Source organism: Trematomus bernacchii, unplaced genomic scaffold, assembly GCF_902827165.1.
Source record: "Trematomus bernacchii unplaced genomic scaffold, fTreBer1.1, whole genome shotgun sequence".
NCBI classification, from domain to species: domain Eukaryota; kingdom Metazoa; phylum Chordata; class Actinopteri; order Perciformes; family Nototheniidae; genus Trematomus; species Trematomus bernacchii.
Genome location: NW_022987531.1, coordinates 1,265,075 through 1,287,978, shown reverse-complemented (window position 1 = coordinate 1,287,978; position 22,904 = coordinate 1,265,075). Strand labels below are relative to the sequence as shown.

The following is a 22,904-nucleotide window of genomic DNA, read 5'->3' as shown; positions in this document are numbered from 1 at the left end:
CATGGTCTCTGGATTTCGGGACATACCTTGGAGCTGAGAGAAGAAGACTCAGAGCCTACAGCACACCACAGAACTATGTATAAAATGTCAGACGTGCCTTCTGTTCACAAAACAGTGTTATTCAGTGAAGCATATTGCCCTTTAGACGGGAACTAGCCTGAGGACCTGAGAAAGGTGTGGGGAGGGGGGGGGGGGGGGTCACTGAGGTCACCACTTCACTGGATCATTCAGTCATTATTCTGTCAGTCCTCTCAGGTCCTCTCCTCCTCTCGCAGTCTGATGCTCAGTTGGTCCAGGACGATGTTGAGCTCCATGTTCTTGTTCAATTTCAGGTAAAAGTCCTTCCTGATTGGATGAATTTTCAGCCATTCACCGGCCACTTCTGCCAGCAGACGGATGTGCTTCTCCATCTCACCTGTTCATTAGAGAGGAACAGCCAATCAGTAACAGTTGTTTAAAAATGATACAATAAGAACACATATTACAAGATAATGGTGAATGCTACAGTGAAACGCTGCTTAACCACCCTTTTACTTAATAAGATGTATAAACAATGTATGCAGGATGGTTCTCAGCTTCTCCCACAAGTAGTGATGTGGATTCATCTTTGGTGGCTCCGTTCATTACCAAGCCATTCACATTTTTTGTCATGCATAAACAGAAACATGTGCAGAATAAGTTGGTAATTGTAAAACAACGGGGGCACTTCCTGTCTGAACCTGGCACTGAGGATCTACACAGTATGAAATGTTGTCACAAAGACAAAAACATGACCTCTCGAGTAGAAGTCAATGCAGTTAGTTCGTACAAAGAGCCACTGAAGCTGAGCTTAATGTCACTACCAACCTGAGCTGAGGGCAGATCTGAAGCTGGCCACCATCTTGTTACAGGCCACCTCCATTATTAAAGCTGGTTTCTTCTCGGTCACAAAAACGTTCCGGAGAATCCTGGCCAGCTCGGGGAGCCGTGACATCATCAGCAGGCGCCCCTCCTGGACGGGGTTTCTGGTCATGGCTGCCTGGAGCTTCTGGGCCTCCTTCGCCCGAATCTGCAACACCAACAGAGCACCCAAATCAATATGAGGATAACAAGATACATCACAACATCATTATCTAACGGGGCAAAACAAGGTGTGTCCCCATAAAGCACTGTTCACACTGCCCACCCCAGCACCAATGTTCCCCTCCTGGAACACCTACCCTCTCCAGCAGGGACTGGGACACTCCTTTCAGGGCCGTTGGGGCCTGAGTTTCTGATGGAGCTGGGGGTGGGGGGGCTGTTGGGTTCTGTGGAGGTGTGGGCTCTTTAGTCTCTTCAGTCTTCAGAGCCAGAGCAGCCAGAGCCTTCTCCATCTGAACGCAGGAAGAGAGGACATTTCCATTTAGTTTTGACAGAACAATGCTTAGTGAATGCAATCAAAACACTGATAGTGAAATATACAGTTTCTTTATCAAATAACACATAGTACTTCAACAGCGTTACCCAATGATTATACTTAAATTGATAGTTTTAGCACATGCAGTACCTTGGGTGTGATGAAGGAGCGGGCCCTGTCCAGCACCTCCTGAGCGGTGGACAGTTTCTCGGTGTGGGGGGGCTGGGGAAGCAGGCTGGTGGAGATGACTGGGACAGTGTCCACATTGAAGCGGGGGTGCCAGCGGGTCAGTTTGTCCTCTGGAACAGTCACCACAGGAACCAACGTGGAAAGAAACACCTGCAGAAACAGAGGTCAATCCTTCATTCAGGGCCAAAATATATTTTCTGATTGTTACTGTAGAAAACGATCCCAGATCATAACACAGCATCTATTCGAAAACTTGGGACTTGGCCGTGGTTGAAACTCCTCAACATTGGCCTAAAGCAAAAACGAGTGGTGCAGGGATGACGTATATTTGTAGACAACAGTAAGCATTGCAAGGGCTCCCTTTACAAAAAGGAATGGGATTTTTCAATTGGATTTGGAATTATTGAAGAAAATAACATTTGTAGCAAAGACGCACATTTTTGCCACAGGATAATTTCTACATATTAACACTAGAACCGCCAACGGGTCAATTTTACCCGCAGCTGTTTTTTTGATTGTATGTAACTTTTTTTCAATAAAATATTCAAGTCTCCCAGTCCGTGACTTTTCCTGAAAGTTTGTTATGTAGCACCCTCTGTTGTTAAAAAAAATGCCATTTATACCTATTAGTGCCAGCGGGTAATATTTACCTCATAGAAAATGCAGCCTAAACATGAAGTGTTGCTATAGCAACGCCTTTTGTCTACTGCGGTTCCTTATAGATAGATAGAGAGATAGATAGTTATAGAGAGATAGAGATTTGTACCTAAACAAAACACAAGTCTAACACCAAGCGTTTAAATCAGCACTGGTAGCGATATTTTATACTTCATGCTATCTGCACAAACTATATCATGAAAAGCTGTCCACAGATTCTATTGGTATAAGTTTCATCCCTGTGCGATCAAAACTCACTGTTCTACATGATAAATAAAAGAACATTGTACCTTGAAAATCAATAGCGGGTACATTTGACCTGTCTGCGGTTTTAGGTATACAGCGACCTCTGGCGGTTCGAGTGTTAACACCACTTTTTAAATTGTTGAAGCATAAATGCAATCACTAGAAGTATAAAGCTAACGTTAGGCTATAAGGAAACTACAGCACAGAAACACGAGTTAAAGTAACCACCGCTAAGCTAAAGGCAGCTAATGTTGGGCGTGATGAAGTTTATTAGTCTAATTTAGTCACTTGTCGGCCAACTGCCGTTTTAAAAAGATACGTAAAAGCTTCAGACATTCACCAGTGGGCTATTTACTGATTTATTTTATGTTGTAGAACAAATCGTGAAAATATGGTAAGCGCATTTTAACCACAGACCTTATTTTTGGCATCTAACACGTTAAAAACCTGTGCTCAAATGCTGACTCATTTCCGGGTTGTAGGACTCATTCCTGCACCACTCTATTGTGACGCTTACTATTAGAAATAGTACTGAAGCAGCTGCTGACCTTGTGGTGCTGTTTGACGACGGAGACCAGACTGTGGTGGAAGATTTGTCTCCTCTCCAGGAGGCGAGTGGCCGAGAGGACAGGACGAGGTTCATTCTGGTCTGAGGAGGACACAGCACACAGGTTAGTGCATGAACACAAGGTAAAGGACACATTATCATGGACACTTAGAAAAGGGGACATGCAATCAGGCCCACCGTTTAAATAACTTAATTAAATGGTGTGCTGATCCAAGTTGTATTCGCTAGAAAACTTTAAGAAAAGTGTTTACCGGAGGGGACGACGGGCTCCACAGTGAGCTGGTAGCTGCCCTTCTTAATGCCGCTGGTGAAGGTGGGGATGTTCTTCTCCTGTCTGAAGGTGTAGGCCTCAGGAAACACCATCTTGATCTGACCAACGTGGCTCTCCTCAAAGCGCCTGCGGGGGTAAAAAAAAAAAAAATCTAACGTTATCTTCTGCAGCCTGACCCTAGCTCCAGGATGTTGTCAAATCCCAGAGCTTTTGGAAAATCTAATTGTTGGTCAGAGATGTTCCATGTGGTGATGAATGAATATTACAAAGGGGTGCTAAAGGTAGTTTAAACAGACATGACAACAGCATCTTTACTAGACATAGTTGAGGTACAGTGGATGTGCTGCAAGTTCCCTCTTTCTGTTGCAAGAATTGTTTTAAGGAGTCACTTCAAATGTCTTCAACAATGGGTTTTTTCACAACAGCTTTCTAATTCTCTCAAGAAATGTCAGTGAAAGACACTCTTTTGCAAATTCGTACCAGGAAACAATACAATACTACTTAATGATAACTCTTTTTTTGTGCATGTAAATAGTCTAAAATCCCTGTGTTCCCTGCCTGAAACTCCTCCATTGGACTCCTTTGTTTAGACAAATAAAGAGCTTTTTGAACATTAAAGCATGGAGACATGTCACAGTAGAGGCAATACATGCTAATATGAACATAGTATGTGCCCAAAATCACTCATCCGCATTTTAAAGTACAACCAGAACATTCCTCCATCTGTCCACCTACTTGTGCATCATGTCCTGGACTCCTTGTTTGAGCTTGGTGAAGGTGGTGGTCTCACAGCGGTTGTACAGCATGGCCACCACAGTGTCCATGCTCCTGAACATCTCAGCCAGCACCTTGTACTGGTACGGCAGGGACAACCCCGGGGGGGCGGCCTGGGCGAGGTTGTGGTACCGCTGGTAGGCCGGCTGCTCAGTACTGAGGGACAACAGGAGAGGGGGGAACAGTTAGTGGAAATGTAGTGTTCAAGCTGCACTCTACAGATGTGTCTGAGGGTCTTGCTGTAGGTATGCTTCACTTTGCTCACCTGTCCTGGGATGGTGTTTCACTCAGGCTGCTCTTCTTGGCCTCTCGCTCCGCTTTCCTCCGCTGAGCTTTAACAGCTAGCTCTTTAGCCTGTGCTACAGTTGACTTGAGGGTCTTAGCATCAGAAATGGCAGGTGTGGGGGTGCTGTTGAGAGCTGAAGCAGCTGGAGAGGATGGTGTGGGGGCTGAAGCAGGGCTGGGGATTCTCTCTGCGTGTTTCTTGATCCTCTGAAGGCGAGACTTGAGGGCTGCAAGGTCCTCTTTACCCAGAGCCTGACAGAGAGAGGGGTTACCATGGGGATCAATTCAGGACTTTCAAAGGGGGAAATGTGACAATATTGTTTTGGTCTTGTTTTTAACCAATCCTACGTACAGAGCAAAACCAACATTGAATGTATGTATCCTACTAATGAAAGTGTGTGTGTGTGTGTGTGTGTGTGTGTGTGTGTGTGTGTGTCTAAAGACCCATGTATCTACAGTACAGTGCTCTATATGCGGTTCATGATTTCACCACATCCTTACAAAGTCATCTAAAGTTTATTTAAAAATAATTCCAAGAAATACTGCCATGCTGCCCAGAACAGAACAACACTGTAGATATCATTAGATATGTTGACTTTACACAGCCATGCCCAACACAAAAATATCATGCATGAGCTGATAAAAGTGAGGTTTCTTCATTCCCCACACAGGGTTGGGTTGAACTTAGAAATGTGTATTTATTTAGTTTGCGAAAACATATTAAATAATGATGGAAACAAACTGCCCAGATAAAGTGTGGTGACTGGTGAAGCAGTCAGATTATCCAAGCACAATGCGTTACCTTAGAAGCCCGTCCTTCAGTGTTCCTGCTGGGGACTGGACTCCTCTGTGGGGGGGTCTGGAGGTTAAGGTGTTTCTCATTGTGTCCAGACACAGAGGCTGCAGGAGCTGAGAGGGGGGTCTCCTCTCTGGGCTGAGCGGCAGCCTGCACACACAAACACCAACACTCAATACCTGCCATTCAGTACAATCAGGGATGGACAAAGGGTTCAGATTCTTCAGATGAGTGAAAGTAAGATATCAAATGTTACATTTTAAGTACTGCATCAAGAATGGTACAAAGTGAAAAGTATTCAAAGTACGATTAATGCAAGTATGGGGAGTAAAAGTACTCATTGCAACAACCACAAAACTCTTCACATTTAAGAAGCTGGAAGTGTCTTATTGCTGTCAAGTGTACAAATTGTTGTCAACTAAATATTTTTCAGTTAAACCACTCATGGTTTTAGTTATTGATTACAATCTCGGATGGTTAAATCTATCCCAAATGATCATATTTTAAAACTTTTTTAGTATTAGTGTCTAGTTATGCATTGTGTTTCAAAATTAATTAGTAAATAAATCTGTAAAATAAATGTAGTGCGGTAAAAAATACAAAAGTTTCTTCCAGAATGTAGTGGGGTGGAAGTATAAAGTAGTATACAATGAAAATACTCGTGTAAAGTACAAGTACATTAAATGTGTACCTAAGTACAGTACTTAAATGTTACTTTACACCAGTGGGTTACAATAAGGCTGTTTATTTGCCTTTTTAAAGAACATTAAGATGTGTTGTTTACATGCATCTGTCCCATGGAGGAGTCAGAAGCCTAGCATTACCTGAGGCGAGTCTTGCGGGAGGAGTAGTTTCTTCCTGGCCTTCCTCTTCGGAGCTTTCTGGACCGCAGCTTTAGCCTCTCTACCGGCCTCGGCATGCCGTCTCCTCTTCGCCGTGCTGTGGTCGGCGGTGGCTGAGAACAGCGCAGACCCGAGGTCAAACTCTGTGTCAGCCGAGGTCCGCTTCGGTGTCCGGGGGCTGGAGGGGGAATTCTTCGCGGGGTTACCGACACACGATCCGGGGTCTAGTTCCGCTGCCTCATCGATCATTCGGACAAACTCTTCATGGACGGAGGAGGACAGAGGTAAATCTCCTTTGTTTTGTAATGACCTGGTCCTGGAGACATTGGAGGTGATCCCAGCAGAGCCACGGCCGACAGCGGTGCTCCTGCTCGGCTTGCCTGCTTTCACTGGCTCGGCGATGCCTTTCTTTCTCTGGGAGAAGAAGTCGGTAACTCTAGCCTGAGACATGTTGCTGCTGCTCGGGGTGGACACCGGGACCGCGGAGTGATGAAGGTGCAGGTCGCTACAATAACCTGAAGTCGGTGCGGTATAAATACTGAGCACCCACAATAGATCTCCGGAAACGCTCAACTTCGCAGGAAGAAGAAAGAAAATTCGCGCGAAATTAACTAAGCCACGCCTCTTCCGGTCCACGTCTGAGGAAAATAAAGGATGGATGGGGCAGCCTTTTAAAGTTACACGATATTTTAAACGTGTTGTTGTTTTTTTACACATAATGTTACCAGTACACATATCTTTATTCATACTTTGATTATTATTTTTTATAACAAATGTATGTATGACGACTTTGACTGATCCTTATCATATTATCCAAGTGTTACAAAACACAGCTAAATGGATTAAAAAGTCATATACATAAGACTTAATTTGGAGAAAATGGGAAAATAACAAACGTTTCCACGTCACATCAGCTTCTATAACTGAAAAAGTATAATTACATGTTTCTGTTAATGTATTTTAATTTCACAAAATGTCATTACAGTTCTTAAAAGCTTTACATTTGAGGTAATTGTATTTTAAGTATCTCAAAACTGAACCTGATCAATCATTTGGCATCACATTTAATGATCAATGGCTGACACTTGAAATGTAATGTATAGGTGTCTCCATTGGTAACAAGATATCAACAAGCTATTGTCTGTTTGTTATTTGCCCTTTATTATATTAATTCAAATACAACAATCCAATTTATTCAACTGTTGAGTGACGCATGTCTGGTATGTTATTTGCAAATCAAATGTCCATGTGCAACCAAGTAAAGAAAGAAAGTATTAACAATTATTTGACTTATTTAAGCCTACATAATATATTTTACTTTAGAAGCAAATGATAGAAGAATAAACCTAGATTATGAAACTTCCATATAGTTTAACTTCCCAATCATAACATTCACTAGTTTGATTTAACCAGATTGCCATGTAGCCACAACACTCATTAACATAGCAATATCCCCATTCTAATGAGGTTTTTAGATTTGAGTAGTCTGTATTAATCCTCTCTTGATCTACATCCACATACTTTTTACATATTCTCAGGGTCCCTTCAATCATGCAGCCCTCTTTGTGCTTCACAAAGGCCTCTTAATTGCACCATAATCAAGAGTGAGTAACAAGATTAAGTCTTTAACACGTAAGTAACTAGCTTACTCCACTGATCACTATGAAAGGCTTAATGAACATGTCAGAAATAAAATAAGTAATTTATCTCCTTACTTAATCAATACAACTCATGGTTGAGTATTTGTTCCGCTATTGTATCACTGATTAAGAAGCCTGATGGTTTTAATAAGGGCAGTGGTTCCCACATGGTGGTTATGACCTGGGGCCAGGGCCAGACTGGAACAATGAGTCAGGCCGGGAATTATACACCCAGCCAGGCCACTACCAGTTTTTTTTGTGACATTTTGCTGGATTTATTTGTAAATATTTACAGCGTTGCTGCCCATAGTGATAGCCCTATAGTTTACATCTACCCAATAACAAACATATGGACAGGGGTTACTATTTAAAAAAATGTGCAAATGTATTTGGGAACCTATCCATGTGAACATATTTTAAGTGGGGGTGGACCTAAAAAATAAAGAGACTAGATCTATGGGAACACCCATATGAAACAGAACTGTATACATTTCAATAATCATAAAATCATGGCCATAACCAATAACATGTGAAAAAACACTGAAAGTTGTTTATTTATTTATTTTTGGTTCATTTATAGTTGTGAGTGTGTCTGTGCTCCTGAATCAGCCTCTCCTGTCTCCCTCCTCTCCCCCCTGCTCCTCTTTGAGGCAGCAGCAAAGACTAGTTTTAGCTCTCAACAAGTTTTTAAAGTGTATCTTACCTTTTTCCAACTATTTAACATTTTTTCTTTTTATTCATGCATATTTTACTAATCACTCCCCCCTCAAATGGAAATATGTGTTTACATAAATGGTGACCTACCCGGGGTCACGTGACAAATCTGTGGGGTCACCAAAAGGAATAAGCAGGACAAATGTGCAGCTCTGTTCCTCATGTTTTTATATTATTACAGACTTTCCACTAACCCATGCACACACAGTTAACCACACGCTGGAGACTTACTGCTGGGGTTGGGAATGGGATCATTCCCCTCTCACAACCAACGCTAGTGTTGCCTTCACTTGTTCCATGTTTTTACAGTGTGTGTTTGTCCGCTGGGGGGCGCCACCGACCCACAAACAGCCCATGTGTTTATGTGTCAGATCTGTCTCGTGGCTTTTGGGGACACCTATTTCCAGCTCCAGTATTGATTGACGTGGTCATGACAGAAATGCCAATCTATAAACATGCCACATTTTTAAAACCAATGCCAACACACTATCAGCCAATCATATATCTGTATTTATTACAATAGTAAAAAAAGTACATTTACTCAAGTAAAAGTAGAAAAGTATTATCACCATAATATAGTTAAAGTACCAAAAGTAAAAGTAGTCATTGGTCCATTTCAGAATAATACATATGTTTTATTATTGATCATGAAAGTGTTCTCAAAGCTGGTGAAGGTGCAGCTAGTTTGAATGACTTTGTATACTGCAGGGTAGCTTGTGAATTTACTCCAGGTGGAACTAAAGTCTGATTTAAGAGTTGACTATATTTCACATCATTAATCCAAATCTGTAAAGTAACTAAAGGTATTAAATATATGTAGTGGAGTAAAAGTACACCATTTACCTCTGAATTGTAGAGGAGTAGAAGTACAAAGTAGCATAACATGGAAATACTTAAGGAAAAATTATACTTAAGTACAGAGCTTGAGTAAATGTACTTAGTTAATTCACACCACTGAAATAAGCATGACAAACATGTACCAACTATCAGCCAATAATACATCTGTATTACTTTTTATTCCAATCGTCTTTATTAAGCATGTGCTCACACTTTATACCAATACGGTGTAATTAGATTAGGTTAGCCGTAAGCAGGAGTCATAAGCAGTGTGGCAGTGTGTGTGTGTGTGTGTGTGTGTGTGTGTGTATGTGTGTGTGTGTGTGTGTGTGTGTGTGTGTGTGTGTGTGTGTGTGTGTGTGTGTGTGTGTGTTGGTGTGGCAGTATGCAGTGTGTGTGTGTGTGTGTGTGTGTGTGTGTGTGTGTGTGTGTGTGTGTGTGTGTGTGTGTGTGTGTGTGTGTGTGTGTGTGTGTGTGTGTGTGTGTGTGGCAGTGTGCAGTGCAGTGTGTGCAGGGAGGTGACCGGCAGCAGCCCGCTGGAGAATAGCTCCTCTATGAACGCCCTTCAGACTGCCTGCCTGTGAATCACATTTTCCACCTACTACTGTAACAGCCTGGGCCCCTCCGGAGGAACACATGCTCAGCCTCTCCCTCCCCGAGCACTGAAACCACTGGGTCTCTGCTGCTGCTGCTGGGAGAGCACAGGACTCCACTGATCGGAAACTTTTGTTGGAACTTTCCACAAAAGTTTTGTTTTCTTTCATGGAAGATCAGGAGCGAGTATCGCATGGTGTCTTCACTCCTCTGTCACATCGGATCAATCCGCCGCGATGGAGCCGTACGTGCTAAGTGTTTCTGAACCTTATTGACTGCTGATTATCGGGGACCTATCGATCTGCGCAGATGGATCTACAGGTGATCGTGTGGCTGTTCTACTGCCTTCTGATGCCCACCGTGCTGCTGACAGGTAACTAACTCTCATTTGGCTTGAATTAAAGGAGCGATCAGCATGTGTCAAAGCCCTGAACTCGGAGCCTACTGGGTGGTTAGTGCCGCCGCAGCTGGAGGGAAAACTGTAAAGAGTTCGCCACAGTGCCAGATCTCTGGTGTCTGATTACTGGAGGCTCCACGGTACTGCAAACAGGATCTCACATGTTCCCACTTCAGCCACATCAGGGTTTTTTAGTTTAAGTCAAATCAAATCTCAGTGTGATTTGAATAGGTGTCTCCTCCCGTGGTGTAGCGTTGTTGTGAAACTCGATAGTGAAGTGTTCAGCTGTGGACAAAAGATTCATTATTTAAGAGATCAGTGATCACTTATTTAGGGTTGGAGTATAAGCCGAATTAAACATGACTTCAAATGTATTTACCAGGTAGCAGTGATGAAAAGTAACGAAGTACATTTACTCAATCAATGGACTGTGCATATTCGAGCTACTTAGAAGTACCAGAGTGTAGGAATACAAGTAAAAGTCCTGAATTGGACTTTTACTTTTGTACTTTTTCTCAAGTAAAAGTACAAAAGTCTTAGCATCAAAATATACTTAAAGTAACAAAAGTAAAAGTACTCATTATGACTGGTCCATTTCAGAATAATATATATTTAAATTAAAACAGGATAATATCATAACTATAATAAAATAAAATGTGAAAAAATATCCATTCTGCACAAGTACTTTGGATACTTGAAGTACATTTAGCGTATAATAGGCTACTACTGTATTTTATATTATTCTGAATTGGGCCATTGTGCCGAATGAGTACTTTTACTTTTTGTACTTTAAGTACATGTTTACTTTTGTACTTTTACTTAAGTAACATTCTGAAATCAGTGTTTTTACTCGTAACAGAGTATTCCTACACTGCAGTACTATTACTTTGACTGAAGTTTAGAATGTGAGTACTTCTTCCACCTCTGGTCACAGGTTATTGTCTGCCAGTGTTGTAAGTTAGCAGATGAGCACAGAAGTCCTAAAGTGAGGGATATTTCAGGGAGGTTCATCAAGGGAAACACTGTGCTCCGCCTATAGCGCGTGTGAACCCTGATGCTAATGAAAGTTAACAATTTAATAAGCTTTGCAGTGCATGATTTTCTCAATTTTCATAATAACGGAAACTGTTTTTCAGGGGTGTGGGTATGGTGCACAGAATAGACCCATTGTCTTGTGTAAGTCTGGTATTTAGATTACTCACCACATCTGACCTGTCATCCTGTCAGTGTTGCTGTTAATACTTCAGTCTTCTTCTGTGGTATCTCAGCCTTTGGCTTCAAAAGATTTCAGCTTGAAATTACAATTAACAATTATCCCAATTATCCCGCTGAAAGAAGTAACAGGATCCTCCATGCTTTGATTGTTTCCTTTACAATGACTCTCTTGTTTGCATATCTAGTTGAATTTGGTCATATATCACCTGTAATAATTCATTCCCAATGCAGATTTAAAGGTGCCATCCTATTGAGTTTTTCTCCCTATTCCATTGAAAAGGCCAAGGGCATGTCAGTAAGGTCAATAATTTACCTTGTTTTGGGCATATTCAGCATTTAGAAAAATTGTAACTCTTTAACGACATGGCTCGTGTTATCCAACATTTCCAGCTCTAGCCAGCTAACATGACACATAGAATTCCTATGAAAATGGCAGCGAGTAGCAGTAATAAAACTAATCTCGGCTATGCCAACAAGGTGTGACTGCTATTTCCTGTCCCTCATGCTTTTTGCCACAGTTTTGGAACATTTTTCCAGTCAGTTATAGTCTTAAATGTCTTTCAGACTAAAGCGCTTGGATGCAGTGCATGAGGGAATCAATTCGAAAGCATTGTAGGATAGCAGTGTTGAACTGAGATGTTTAAATGTCACCTATCATGCTATTTTTAGGCAATAGCATAGGTCTCAGATATATACAAATATATAAAAAACATGAAGTGTTTTGCTCAAAATACCAAACAGATCACCCATTCTAGCCATGCCTCATATCCCTCCATTTCACTTCCTGTTTCAAAAGTGCTGATTTGGGGTATAAAGCTTTAAAAAAGCTTGATAAAAAAAAAGGAGGGGGCTGAGCTCATGCGGGAGATTCTACCGGCAGATACTGCAGTGATGAAACGCCATAACATGGATTATCAAGGATTATTTCTGAAACAGTATGGAGCTCAAAGGCTTTCTCTCTTGCCGGTTATACCACAAGGTCAGTTCCTTTTTATTTCCTGCTTCTTCACACACATGCTCTCCAGTACAGGTTAGCTCTGAGTGTTAGCGATGCTAATGTAAACACCGACCATATTACATCCAAAACAGTCGGGCATTGTTTCTGATAGCAACGTTTCTGATAGGGCCGTGGGTGTAAAGCCAGCCTACATTTCAGATATTACGTCATATCGGACATCAAAAAGTGCATTTTGCATGATACAGTAGGTCCCCTTTAAAAGTTAGATGTTTAAAAATGAGTGCATTATTACACATTAATTGCGAGTTACGTAAGATGGCTACAGATCAGTGACGGACTGCCCATCGGGACGTTCGGGACGAAACCCGATGGGCCGGTACCGAAGCGGGCCGGTCGGACGATGTGGGCCGGTCGGATAAGTCACTAGCACCCCCCCGTTGACAATTTACTAGCGGTACCGGGCTGATTTTTTGTCCCAGTCCACCCCTGCTACAGATATAGGGATTGTTAAGGAATTGTTCTAGTTTTGAAAATATTTCAGTTGAAGAAAATATGTTTCTGGCATTCCTCTTTTGTATTAGCTTTCCCAGCAAAATATAAATGCACACACCAGTAAAATAACGGGTTTGTTTATTAACACCATTTTTGCTAAAATGCAATGCTTGTAAATTCACGCAACACGGACTTGTGGCGAGAATTTAATTTATAGTGGAAAGGACATGCTGTGTATATTGTATGAATCCCTTTCAGGATTAAAAGTAAAGTAGTAGAATTATCGGATATGCAACCGTTGATATAACTCATATAAGCATGGTCAACATGCTTCTCCATGTTAAAAAGAAACATTTTAAGTGATCAAATGGTTCTTATACCTGGTCTTTGACTTTATTACACCACAGCATTTTGCAGAAATTATGACTTTATTTCCTTGTGATTTGACTGTTGAGTAGCTAAACTGTAAATTGATCCAATCCACTGTGTTGCGATGCATTCAGGGGCATTCCATCAAAAATGAATCACTTGCTGACCTCACCCCTTTGTATTCAGACACATTTGTTCTTACATGTTGAGCTTTATAGGTTCTACAACATAGTTTTATTAACCAGAGTGTCGACCATTCATAGGGGGGCCCTCAAAGTGGACCTGTTTTGGACAGTCTCCTAATATGGTTGAATGTCATGAAAAAAGAAACACAACAGTATAGATTTGACAAATACTTTTGGTCCAAATGTTTTAAAAGCCAAATTAGATGATTCCTATCTTTTTAATTAGGATGTCAGTCTATGCCTTGGAAAAGCTAACGTGCTTGCACATGCCTGTATGACATCAAATCAAAATGAAAGAGGATGATTCCTGATGGATCATTACCGGAAAGAAAAAAGCTGATCTCATAAATCACTCAGTCAGATGTAAATCTGACTGAGTGATTTATGAGATCACGAATTGTTGAAGAATTGTTCCATATTTGGTGTGTATGTTTGGGTGACAGAGAGACACAGAGACAGAGAGAGAGTGTGTATCCTGACAGGATGTCACTAGCTAGAAGTGGCAGTGTTTCTGTCAATGGTTCAAATGAGTCTATAGTGAGTCAAAGGAAGTGAAAGGAGCCAATGCCAAAGCTGCAGAGGCAGAGGCAAGAACACACACACATGCACAAACACACACACATACCATCTGTCTGCAGCTGGTAAAGTAGTCAAATAAAGTAAATAAATGGAACGTCCAATAGAGTTTTCCTGTTATACATTGCAGTGTGCCTTTTGTTGCTTTTTGTTTAATTCTTTGGCTGGACCAGAGTGAAGGGGGGACAGCCCTATGAACACCCCCCCTGAGTGATAACGTCACGCCACTGGTTGATTTTTCTGTCTGGTGTTTCATTTGCCCCTATAGTCCCGTCACCATGGCATGACCCAGATCTTAACAGTTAAAGTCTAAAAACTAAATGTTATAATAACTGATTAGAGTGATTAACAAATCCATAAAAACAGCTTCTTTCTGTTGAATGTTGTATAAAGAGGCCGGTTGCTGCATGTGCTGTGCTCTGTAGTGACACTGTCATCCTGTGGAGGCAGAGTGGAACTGACACATTATTCACTGACAGGAAAGCAGATTGTCACATGTAGCCTGTCTAATGTAGTGTGCTCTGTGTTTAGCAGTCCATGGCTGGTCCTTTTGTCCACTATGTCCTTAACATGTAACATGGGTTTTACAGGATTTCCTGGACATATCATTTGGCAAAAGAGGTTAGAAAAGTAAACATTCCTGTGGCTTTACATTGTGATGATGGCCTGTTTACCTCAAGTACATTCGGCTGATAATACTTCTGTACATTATGGTACTGAAATCGGTCACTGTGCAGAATAAGTCCTTTTGTACTTTTACTTAAGTAACAACTTGAATTCAGGAGTTTTACTTGTAATGGAGTATTTTAACGCCATAGTATTTCTACTTTTACTCAAGTACAGGATCTTAGTACATAATCCACCTCTGGTTAGCTGCCTGAAATAAGGTCTGTGGTTAACACAAGCAGAAAGTAGATCTAAGTTTCATTCTACTATATACAACATTTTAGTGAATAGTGAATGTCCGAAGCTTACAGTATATGTGTCTTAAAAACAGAGGTTGCTAACAAGCGTCTCAATGAGACTGCTAAACGTCATCACACTGAACATTAGCCGCCTTTAGCTTAGCGGTGGTGACCACGATGTACTTCCTTTATAGCCTTACGTTAGGCTTTTACTTGTGGAGATTGCATTTATGCTCTAAAGACCAATAACATTTGTGTTAATGCAGTATTTCGAAACCCAACGGGAGCCCTCGTGATGCTAACCTCTGGGTCGGCCTACAAAAGTACATCATTACTGCAATACTACAGACCCTTTTTTACATGACATTGCAGGGTACACACAGCTCTCAATGGTAACATTAATTGGGATCTGCATCCCTGAAATACTGAATTAAAAACAAAACCCTCCTATTTGAGGGAGTGTTGTGTGTATTGTGTAAGAGTGTTGCTAAGCCAGTGAGTCATTCCACATCAGAGCTGTTCAACAAGCCTTCATGGCTCAGTGAGAAATACTCAGAGTGTGTGTGAGCTGTGGGGTGTGTGGGAGTGATCCACAGCGAGGAGTGCAGATGCTTTGGAATTGTTTCTCTCTTCAAAAAGAGGGAAAGGCAGAGATCAGAAAGTCAGGGGCAGAGTTGGGCTTTTATCTCAGCAGTATCAGGAGAACGAGCTGCTGCTGTAAAACTCCTCAGCCTTTTCTTGACTTTGCAAAGCGAAGTCAGATTTTCCTAAATGCTGCCTCCTTTTTCCGCCTCACATTTAATGGTAAAGACGTGCTGTTGCATGTTTGAGCCAACCTGCTGAGAGCGTGGCCCATTTGGAGAGTTCAAAGCCAGGACAGTATCTGCTGCTCTGCGCTCACTGCCAGTCTGTCATGGAGCATTAACTCATGGAATATGTGACCACAAAGTGATTTGATGGGAAATGTAGAGGTTGTGTATACATGTATGAAACAGGACAAAAGTTAGAATAACACTGTACAGGGGATAGGTGAACACTTATCAGATGTTAGCCAGTTTCTCTCACTAGTCATTTAGTGTATTGTAAGTAACACCAGATCTGTAGGGAACAATAGCCGCGTTCACACCAAGTACTTTCCTGTACTTAGTTCCGGCACTAAGAGCCCTGGCGCTTTTAACCCCAGGGCACTTAGTACAGATCGCGTTCACACCGGAGTACTTTTCCATGAGGGAAGATTACAAGTACAATAGGTGGCGGTAAGCACCTTAAAGTTGTTTGCAATCCGCTACAAAACAAGAGAAGAAGAAGAAAAACTTCCCGCGTATACTGTCTGTTGTTTACCTTCCGACCTCAGACATGATGGAGATGGAGTCGACTGAAGTTGTGCTGTTTGTGCTCATGTTATACAGCTTTGTAACTTCGTTAATGCGGCCAGAGCCTGAGCCTATTAGGCGTCCGACAAAAATCCGGAGCCGCCACACGTCGAATGCTATAATCGCAAAGTTTCTTCAGCATCAAAAGCTTTAGGAAAAGGATTGGCCGACGGAAAGCACACATGATTGCCATGTTTCACCGTAGGATGGCTGATACAGGATCTGTTTAATCGCCATGTCGGTTTTCTTTATTGCACTCTCAAGACATAACATTAAATAGAAATATTTTAAATGTAACTAAAGTGTCAGTTGTACATGTCAGTAAACATTGTCAATATAAAATAAAGTGTCAGTTGTACTATATAATAACAGTAATAACAATATAAACTCCCAGGTGTAGGGAGTCTCAGCAGCAAACCCACCTTTATTATATATCTTCCTGAGACCCACTGCATCCGTCTGCCATAAACACTATGCAAACATACATGTTAGTTTTGGCCCATAGTGGACTCCATGTTGTGTTGTGTGAAATGGGGGGGAATTAAAAGTTTAGGTAAAATAATATTTAAAATGATATAAATTGTCATATTTGTGTATGTGCCGCTGCCATTCCCCCACAAGGTTGCAACATTGATGATAAATAAATGACAAATAAAGCTTTGCCAGTTTATAACCGATGAAACATGATGGTATCAGAATAATCACTTACATGTGATGTATAGGATGCTACACAGGTCACAAAAGATAAAGTGTCAGGAGAAATAAGCTTAATCGCCATGTCGGTTTTCTTTATTGCACTCTCAAGACATAACATTAAATAGAACAATTTTAAATGTAAATAAAGTGTCAGTTGTACATGTCAGTAAACATTATATATAAAATAAAGTCATAACAGTAATAACAATATAAAATAAACTGTCCCAGGTGTAGGGATAGTCTCAGCAGCATACACACCTTAGTGCAACGTTGTGTGTCGTGTGTCAAATAAACTGTTATTAAATGCAGTTTGTCGCTCATCCTGCCGCTGCGCCGACGCTTCCTCATGGCGCAGCGCCCACACTTCATCCTGGTGCTGCTGGCGCTCCATCTGCTGCTTGAACACTTCTGCCTGGCGCTCCATCGAGGTGAGCATCTTGTCCTCCGTTTCCTGGGCCTTGGTGAACAGCACCATCTGATCTCCACGCAGCGACTCATTCACCACGGCACGCCGGTCCTCCAACGCCTGGGCGGTGTCAAAGAAATTCGCATCCCGTGTCCGCTTTCCTAAGAGGGGAAAATAAGCAATATACAAGATCTTAGTCGCCATGTAGTTTTACAACATACTAGGAATGTGTTTTTTGTATTTTCACAAATAGAATTAAGGTTTCACAAATCTGAAACTGTGTTATAAAGAATCTTTTGACTCTCTGGGATAATCCAGTCCAGATTTGATGAGTCTAGGTATAGTGGTTTTAGATCAGGACCTGGTCTAATGTGGTCTAATGTGGTCTACATGTAAAAAAAGCACTGAAATCTCCCTTTTTTGTATTTTCACAAATAGAATTAAGGTTTCACAAATCTGAAACTGTGTTATAAAGAATGTTTGGCCTCTCTGGGATAATCCAGTCCAAATAAATCGGCTATGCAGCGATTCAAGAGGTTCAAACACGGAGGATTGTTCCTTTTTGAAGAGTGCTTCATGTATGCTTGAACTTTGTTTAATGTTGTTGAGGCAAGTTAAACATAAAATATGATGAATATTATGAAATAAACATGATTGTGAACATCAGTTCGATGCGTAACGTTCTTTCAAGACAAAGTTACAGTGTGTGTACCTTTGCGTTTGGTTGCTGGTAAGGAGGACGACAAAGCGCTGTGATCTAGAATGCAAAACTCACTTGTTTCCAATCCCGAGAGTTGTCCATCCTCGCCTGAAACAGACGATTAGTGCCATGAGTTAGTGAAGCAAATTACAGAAACACTGCACAGTTATTCACAAGTCAAAACGTTTTCATAGCGGCGGAGAATATCTAGCTAGCTAGATGTAGCTAGCCGGGGCCGGTGTTAGCCTATTATGGCTAGCATGGCTAGCTTGATCTACTGAGCAAATAAAAGTACATCTGAGACCATTATTGTGCAGATTAAAACCCCAGTGCATGTAGTTGATTTTACCTTCATCGTGGTAGTCATCGTTGGCCACTGAATCCGCCGTTTGTAGTCCTGAGTTTCTTTATATTTAGCCGGCTGTGCACAATTCCCAGGTCGAGTGAAAGCTACCGAACTGGCTTCAGTAGCATTCCCTGGGTCGCCTCCTCGGCGTAGATCTCCAGAAGCGCCGACACCTCCTCATCATTTCTTGATGCTTGCCATAACTGCTTTCAAAAACAAACACAACGCACGGAGCGTTGTGTTTTTGTAGCGAGGAAAAACAATGGCGTCTACACACAACATTTTCAGAGTTGTACGGGCGTGGTTTGCAATTCGCCCAGCCAATCAGCACTGGGGAACTTTTGGAGCTCTTTTCACCCACAGAAAAGTACGCTCTCTGAGCTGGCTCTAAAAATGGGGGTAAAAGTACCCGAGATTAAGTACGATTTTTGGTGTGAACGCGACATAAGGGGTACTCACGGAACTAGTACGGTGAAAGTACTCCGGTGTGAACGCGGCTAATGAGGCCCTGAGGGAAAGACTGTCCCTACTCTACTGCGCTCTCCTTATTAATACTTTCATGACACACTAAATAACTTTAATTAAATGTATTATGTCAACAAATTTCACATAACTGTATTAGGTTTGTTGAAAGCAATAATATTAACTTTACATATATAGGTTCAACTTAATATTGTTGCAACGTTTCAGTTTTTTCAGTGCACATTGCTTGGGCCAATCCAATAACTAACACATAGTATATACAATTAAGGGATAGTTGTCCTTTTTTAGCTATAAGAGAGAATGTAAAATGCATGGAAACCATCTTTTCACTACGGAAAAACATGGCAATACTGTATGTAACAACGAAAGATGTTTGGCAATGTAAGTAGCTTGGTGTTTTGCTCTTGTACTTACAGGGGCCCTGAACATTAAAGCATGTAAACATGTCCGATAGAGGCACAAAATACAGATATGAAATTAGCATGATAGGGCCCCTTTAAGCACATTTTATCCAATTATACTACACTACTGGCTTCTTATTTGACAGTGGTATAGACTGGCAGTGTTTCCACAGGCTACAGTAAGGAGACTGAAACAGTGGAGCTAGTTTAGAATAATGAACTGTGTGGGTGTCCCTAGCTGTCTCAGCTACTGATTCAATGTCCTTCATCACAACAGAACATTATCTGTTATTCCTCGGCCTATATGGAAACAAATCAACTAAAGTTGGCATTCACCCGCTTGTTCTTTGGAATTCCACTTTATCACACAACTCTTATCAGCAGGTTAAATTTACTCAGAAACTGTAGATGTTCAACGGCTTGATACAGTTGAAAGCTCCAGAACAAAAGGGTAGTTGATTTGTTTTGTTTCTCATTCTTAACTACCTAATTGTATTTCTATGTGCATCAGTGTAAGCATTAAAGTGGCCCTTTTGGGGCTTTTCCCTCTCCTGTAGTGTGTTATAAAGTGTTTTGTGCATGTTAATGATCTGCAAAGACTGAAATCCCAAAATAACATATTGTCATCACTACTGTATGTAACACTCGCGCTTCAATTGGCTAGCGCTCCAACAAATTGTACCTGATACTGATAGGTTAAGGGGCAGGACATCTTAGCGGTTGACCAATCACAACAGAGCCGGTCAGCTAACCAATCAGAGCAGACTGGGCTCTGGTTTCAGACAGAGTGTGAAAAGAGGATGTCACAATAGAGGCACTAAATACTAATATGAACCTGAACAGAGAAATGCTTCTCTTCGACTGGTTGCAGGCTTATTGACAGTCAGCTGGACAATAAAATCATTACCCAGACGATTTACTGTGAATCAGTTTGTCAGCCTGAATTTGATAAGCTAAATGTCATGATCATGGCCATGGTCCTTGTTTAAAGCAATAAGCCCCAGGAGGCAGGGGTCTGCAGGGTTGCCAGTATGGTGTATCCAGGACATTTTGACCGGGGTGTCCAAGTTGGGACACAGAGCCAGTGTGGGGTGGCCAATGTTCCCATTTACAACATACATTTCAATATCTGTTGAGTCATTGTTGTAATGAGTGTATTCATTTATCATCATACTATCTGTTCCATGTTTGCATTTTGTTGAACATATTAGCGAATGGAAATGCCCACAAAGTCATTTGCTAATTTTCAAAGAAAGAGCACATGAAATACTGTATTCTAATATCCTCACAATTAATACCTTTTTGGTGTTAAAAGACCATTTTTGAGTTTTTTGAGAGCTTTCTAGGGTCATAATCAGGTCATATTTAAGCTTAGACTTAAAATGCTAAAATCTAACTGGTAGTTTTCCATGAAAATGCATGCATTTGATCCTTCAGTGACAGTACATTGAAACATGGTCCCTTCAACCTCTTGAGTCTTCAGTGTGTCCTGCAGCTGCTGTCAGACTTCTGTCTGATCACTGGCAGTAATTAAAGGCTCCTGTAATCATCATGTCCATGTGTGGTGTGTTTGTTTTCACTGTCATGGAAGCAGTGGATATGAACATAGGGGCATGATGGGAACTGTGCAGTTGGCTCTCTGTTAACATGTGCACGCAGGGGACCAATGATTTTAACATCAACTACCCATAAATTACCTACAGCACCACCTTTGTAACACATTGTGTAATTAGACAGTGTGTGTGTGTGTGTGTGTGTGTGTGTGTGTGTGTGTGTGTATGTATGTGTGTGTGTGTGTGTGTGTGAGAATGAGTGAAATAATAAATGTCTGTTTGGCATTTTCTTTCCACAAAAACAGGAAAACTGGTCCTCGTGGATTAAAATAGACACACACACACACACACACACACACACACACACACACACACACACACACACACACACACACACACACACACACACACACACACACACACACACACACACACACACACACACACACACACACACACACACACACACACACAAACACACACACACACCAACTTTTCCCCTCGGTGTGAGGTGTGGAATAAAATATAACTGACTGCGTTATAGGTGGATGTAAAGTTTGGATATGATACTCTCTGGCAGGATTACTTTGCCAGTGGTGAATTGGTATGGATTACATTTCATGGATACCCTCATCTTTAGAGGATAGACAAGGGGAATGTGGAATCCACATTTCCAGGCAGTTCACAGCATATCATGGTTTCATCTGTTAGAGCCTAATCTTTGCTGCAGGATTCAGGGAGTCAAATGAAAGAGTATTAAGAGTTGTTTGGGAAGAGGCTGCACTGAAAAAACTGAAACATTGACTTAAATGAACAGAATTCACATAACTCTAGGTTAGTTGAAAGCAATATTATTAACTTTATAAAAAAAAGATTAGGTTCAACTTAATATTATTGCTTTCAACTAGTTATGTGATATTTGTTGACATAATACATTTAATTAAAGTCAATGTTTCAGTTTTCTCATACCCCTTTCACACCAAGGCTTTTCCCCTTCTAGCTCCGTGCTAGAGCTTTTCTGGTTCAGAACCGGTTCTTCGGTTTAGCGCCGGCTCTTTTCACACCGCTCAGAGCCCGACTGGTGCTGCCGCTGCTGCGTCATGACGTCACAGTTTACGTCGCTGAGTTTCTCCCCAACGGAGCTCACCTCACAACAACAACGGGCCGGGGACTGCGTCGGGTCGATGATCGTGTTGCTTTTAATCATACGAAGCCAGATTAAATTAAATAACGACTTCTCCAACCTTATACTTTTCTCCAGAGTGCCGTGGTTCATTGTTTATTAATGTGTTTCAGCGGCATTTACCAACCGCTGCAGTGCTGGCTGCTCTTCCACGGGAGTTTATTCTCCCGTTAGCTCCGGGTTAGCTCACACGGCTCTAAAGTATTCACTGTCTGACTGTCACACAAGCAGCTGATACATATCCCCAGTTCCCCTTAAGTGAATGTGTGTCAGTCTGAATTGACGCTGTTTGGTGTCAGTCTGAATTGACGCTGTTTGGCATCACAACGCTGTTATGAAAGTTTCTCTGGTATAACATGGGTGATGTTAGCATAGCAACCGAAGCTAAACTGACTACTTGCTAAGCCGTTTTCTACAGGCACATTTTACCGGCGTATTTTTCATTATGATTCTACTTGTGATAGTCGGACATGACAACCTGTGCAGCCCATGTATTGATTCCATCCGATAGCTGCTATAATAACAAACAAAACGTCTGCCTGCTCTCCACAATGAACAATAACAGCGAACGGATGGTCAAAGTAAGGTACAAATAAACAGAATCACACGAAGCCTGGTTAGTGTTGCCTGACTTTATAAAGCGTGTTTTTTTTTTACAAGTGTGTGGTTGCGTTCTAGTCACTTTGCTCAGCACTACTGCTGGTTACAACTTTTATTTGCCGTACTCGCCTTAACTGTTAGCTCAGGTTAATCTCGCCCCCCTCCGACGTAAGCGTGACGTATGCGGTTCTTGCTTCTAGACGGACAACTTTTTGGTGCTCGAAACGAACCGGATTCCGGAGCTTAGAGGCTGCTCCGCTGCGGTGTGAACAGGAAAA

General features: G+C 41.6%; 2 protein-coding genes across 2 annotated transcripts in view; one reads left to right on the top strand and one right to left on the bottom strand.

Annotated features, from left to right (window-relative positions):
* Positions 1-182: 182 nt before the first annotated feature.
* cdt1 (chromatin licensing and DNA replication factor 1) lies at positions 183-6,568 on the bottom strand. The gene is made up of 10 exons (XM_034121573.1): positions 5,986-6,568; positions 5,168-5,311; positions 4,346-4,617; positions 4,042-4,236; positions 3,287-3,432; positions 3,016-3,116; positions 1,526-1,714; positions 1,200-1,352; positions 847-1,048; positions 183-415 (listed from the first exon to the last, which is right to left on the bottom strand). Exons 1-10 carry the CDS (start codon positions 6,451-6,453, stop codon positions 252-254), a joined length of 2,034 nt encoding a protein of 677 aa, XP_033977464.1. The 5' UTR covers positions 6,454-6,568; the 3' UTR covers positions 183-251.
* Positions 6,569-9,689: 3,121 nt separating this feature from the next.
* The window catches only part of piezo1 (piezo-type mechanosensitive ion channel component 1), a 97,066-nt gene continuing 83,851 nt past the window's right edge, over positions 9,690-22,904 (top strand). Inside the window, exon 1 of the mRNA XM_034121749.1 lies at positions 9,690-10,161. Coding sequence (XP_033977640.1) covers positions 10,098-10,161 — 64 coding nt within the window. The 5' untranslated portion in view covers positions 9,690-10,097. The remainder of the gene's footprint in view (positions 10,162-22,904) is intronic.

Coding starts and splice junctions, on each gene's coding strand:
- cdt1 (XM_034121573.1), bottom strand. CDS start 6,453: ATGTCTCAGGCTAGAGTTACCGACTTCTTCTCCCAGAGAAAGAAAGGC. Junction 4,618..5,167: donor CTGAAGGACGGGCTTCTAAG/GTAACGCATTGT, acceptor TCTCTCTGTCAG/GCTCTGGGTAAAGAGGACCT. Junction 1,715..3,015: donor TCGTCAAACAGCACCACAAG/GTCAGCAGCTGC, acceptor CTGTTTCTGCAG/GTGTTTCTTTCCACGTTGGT.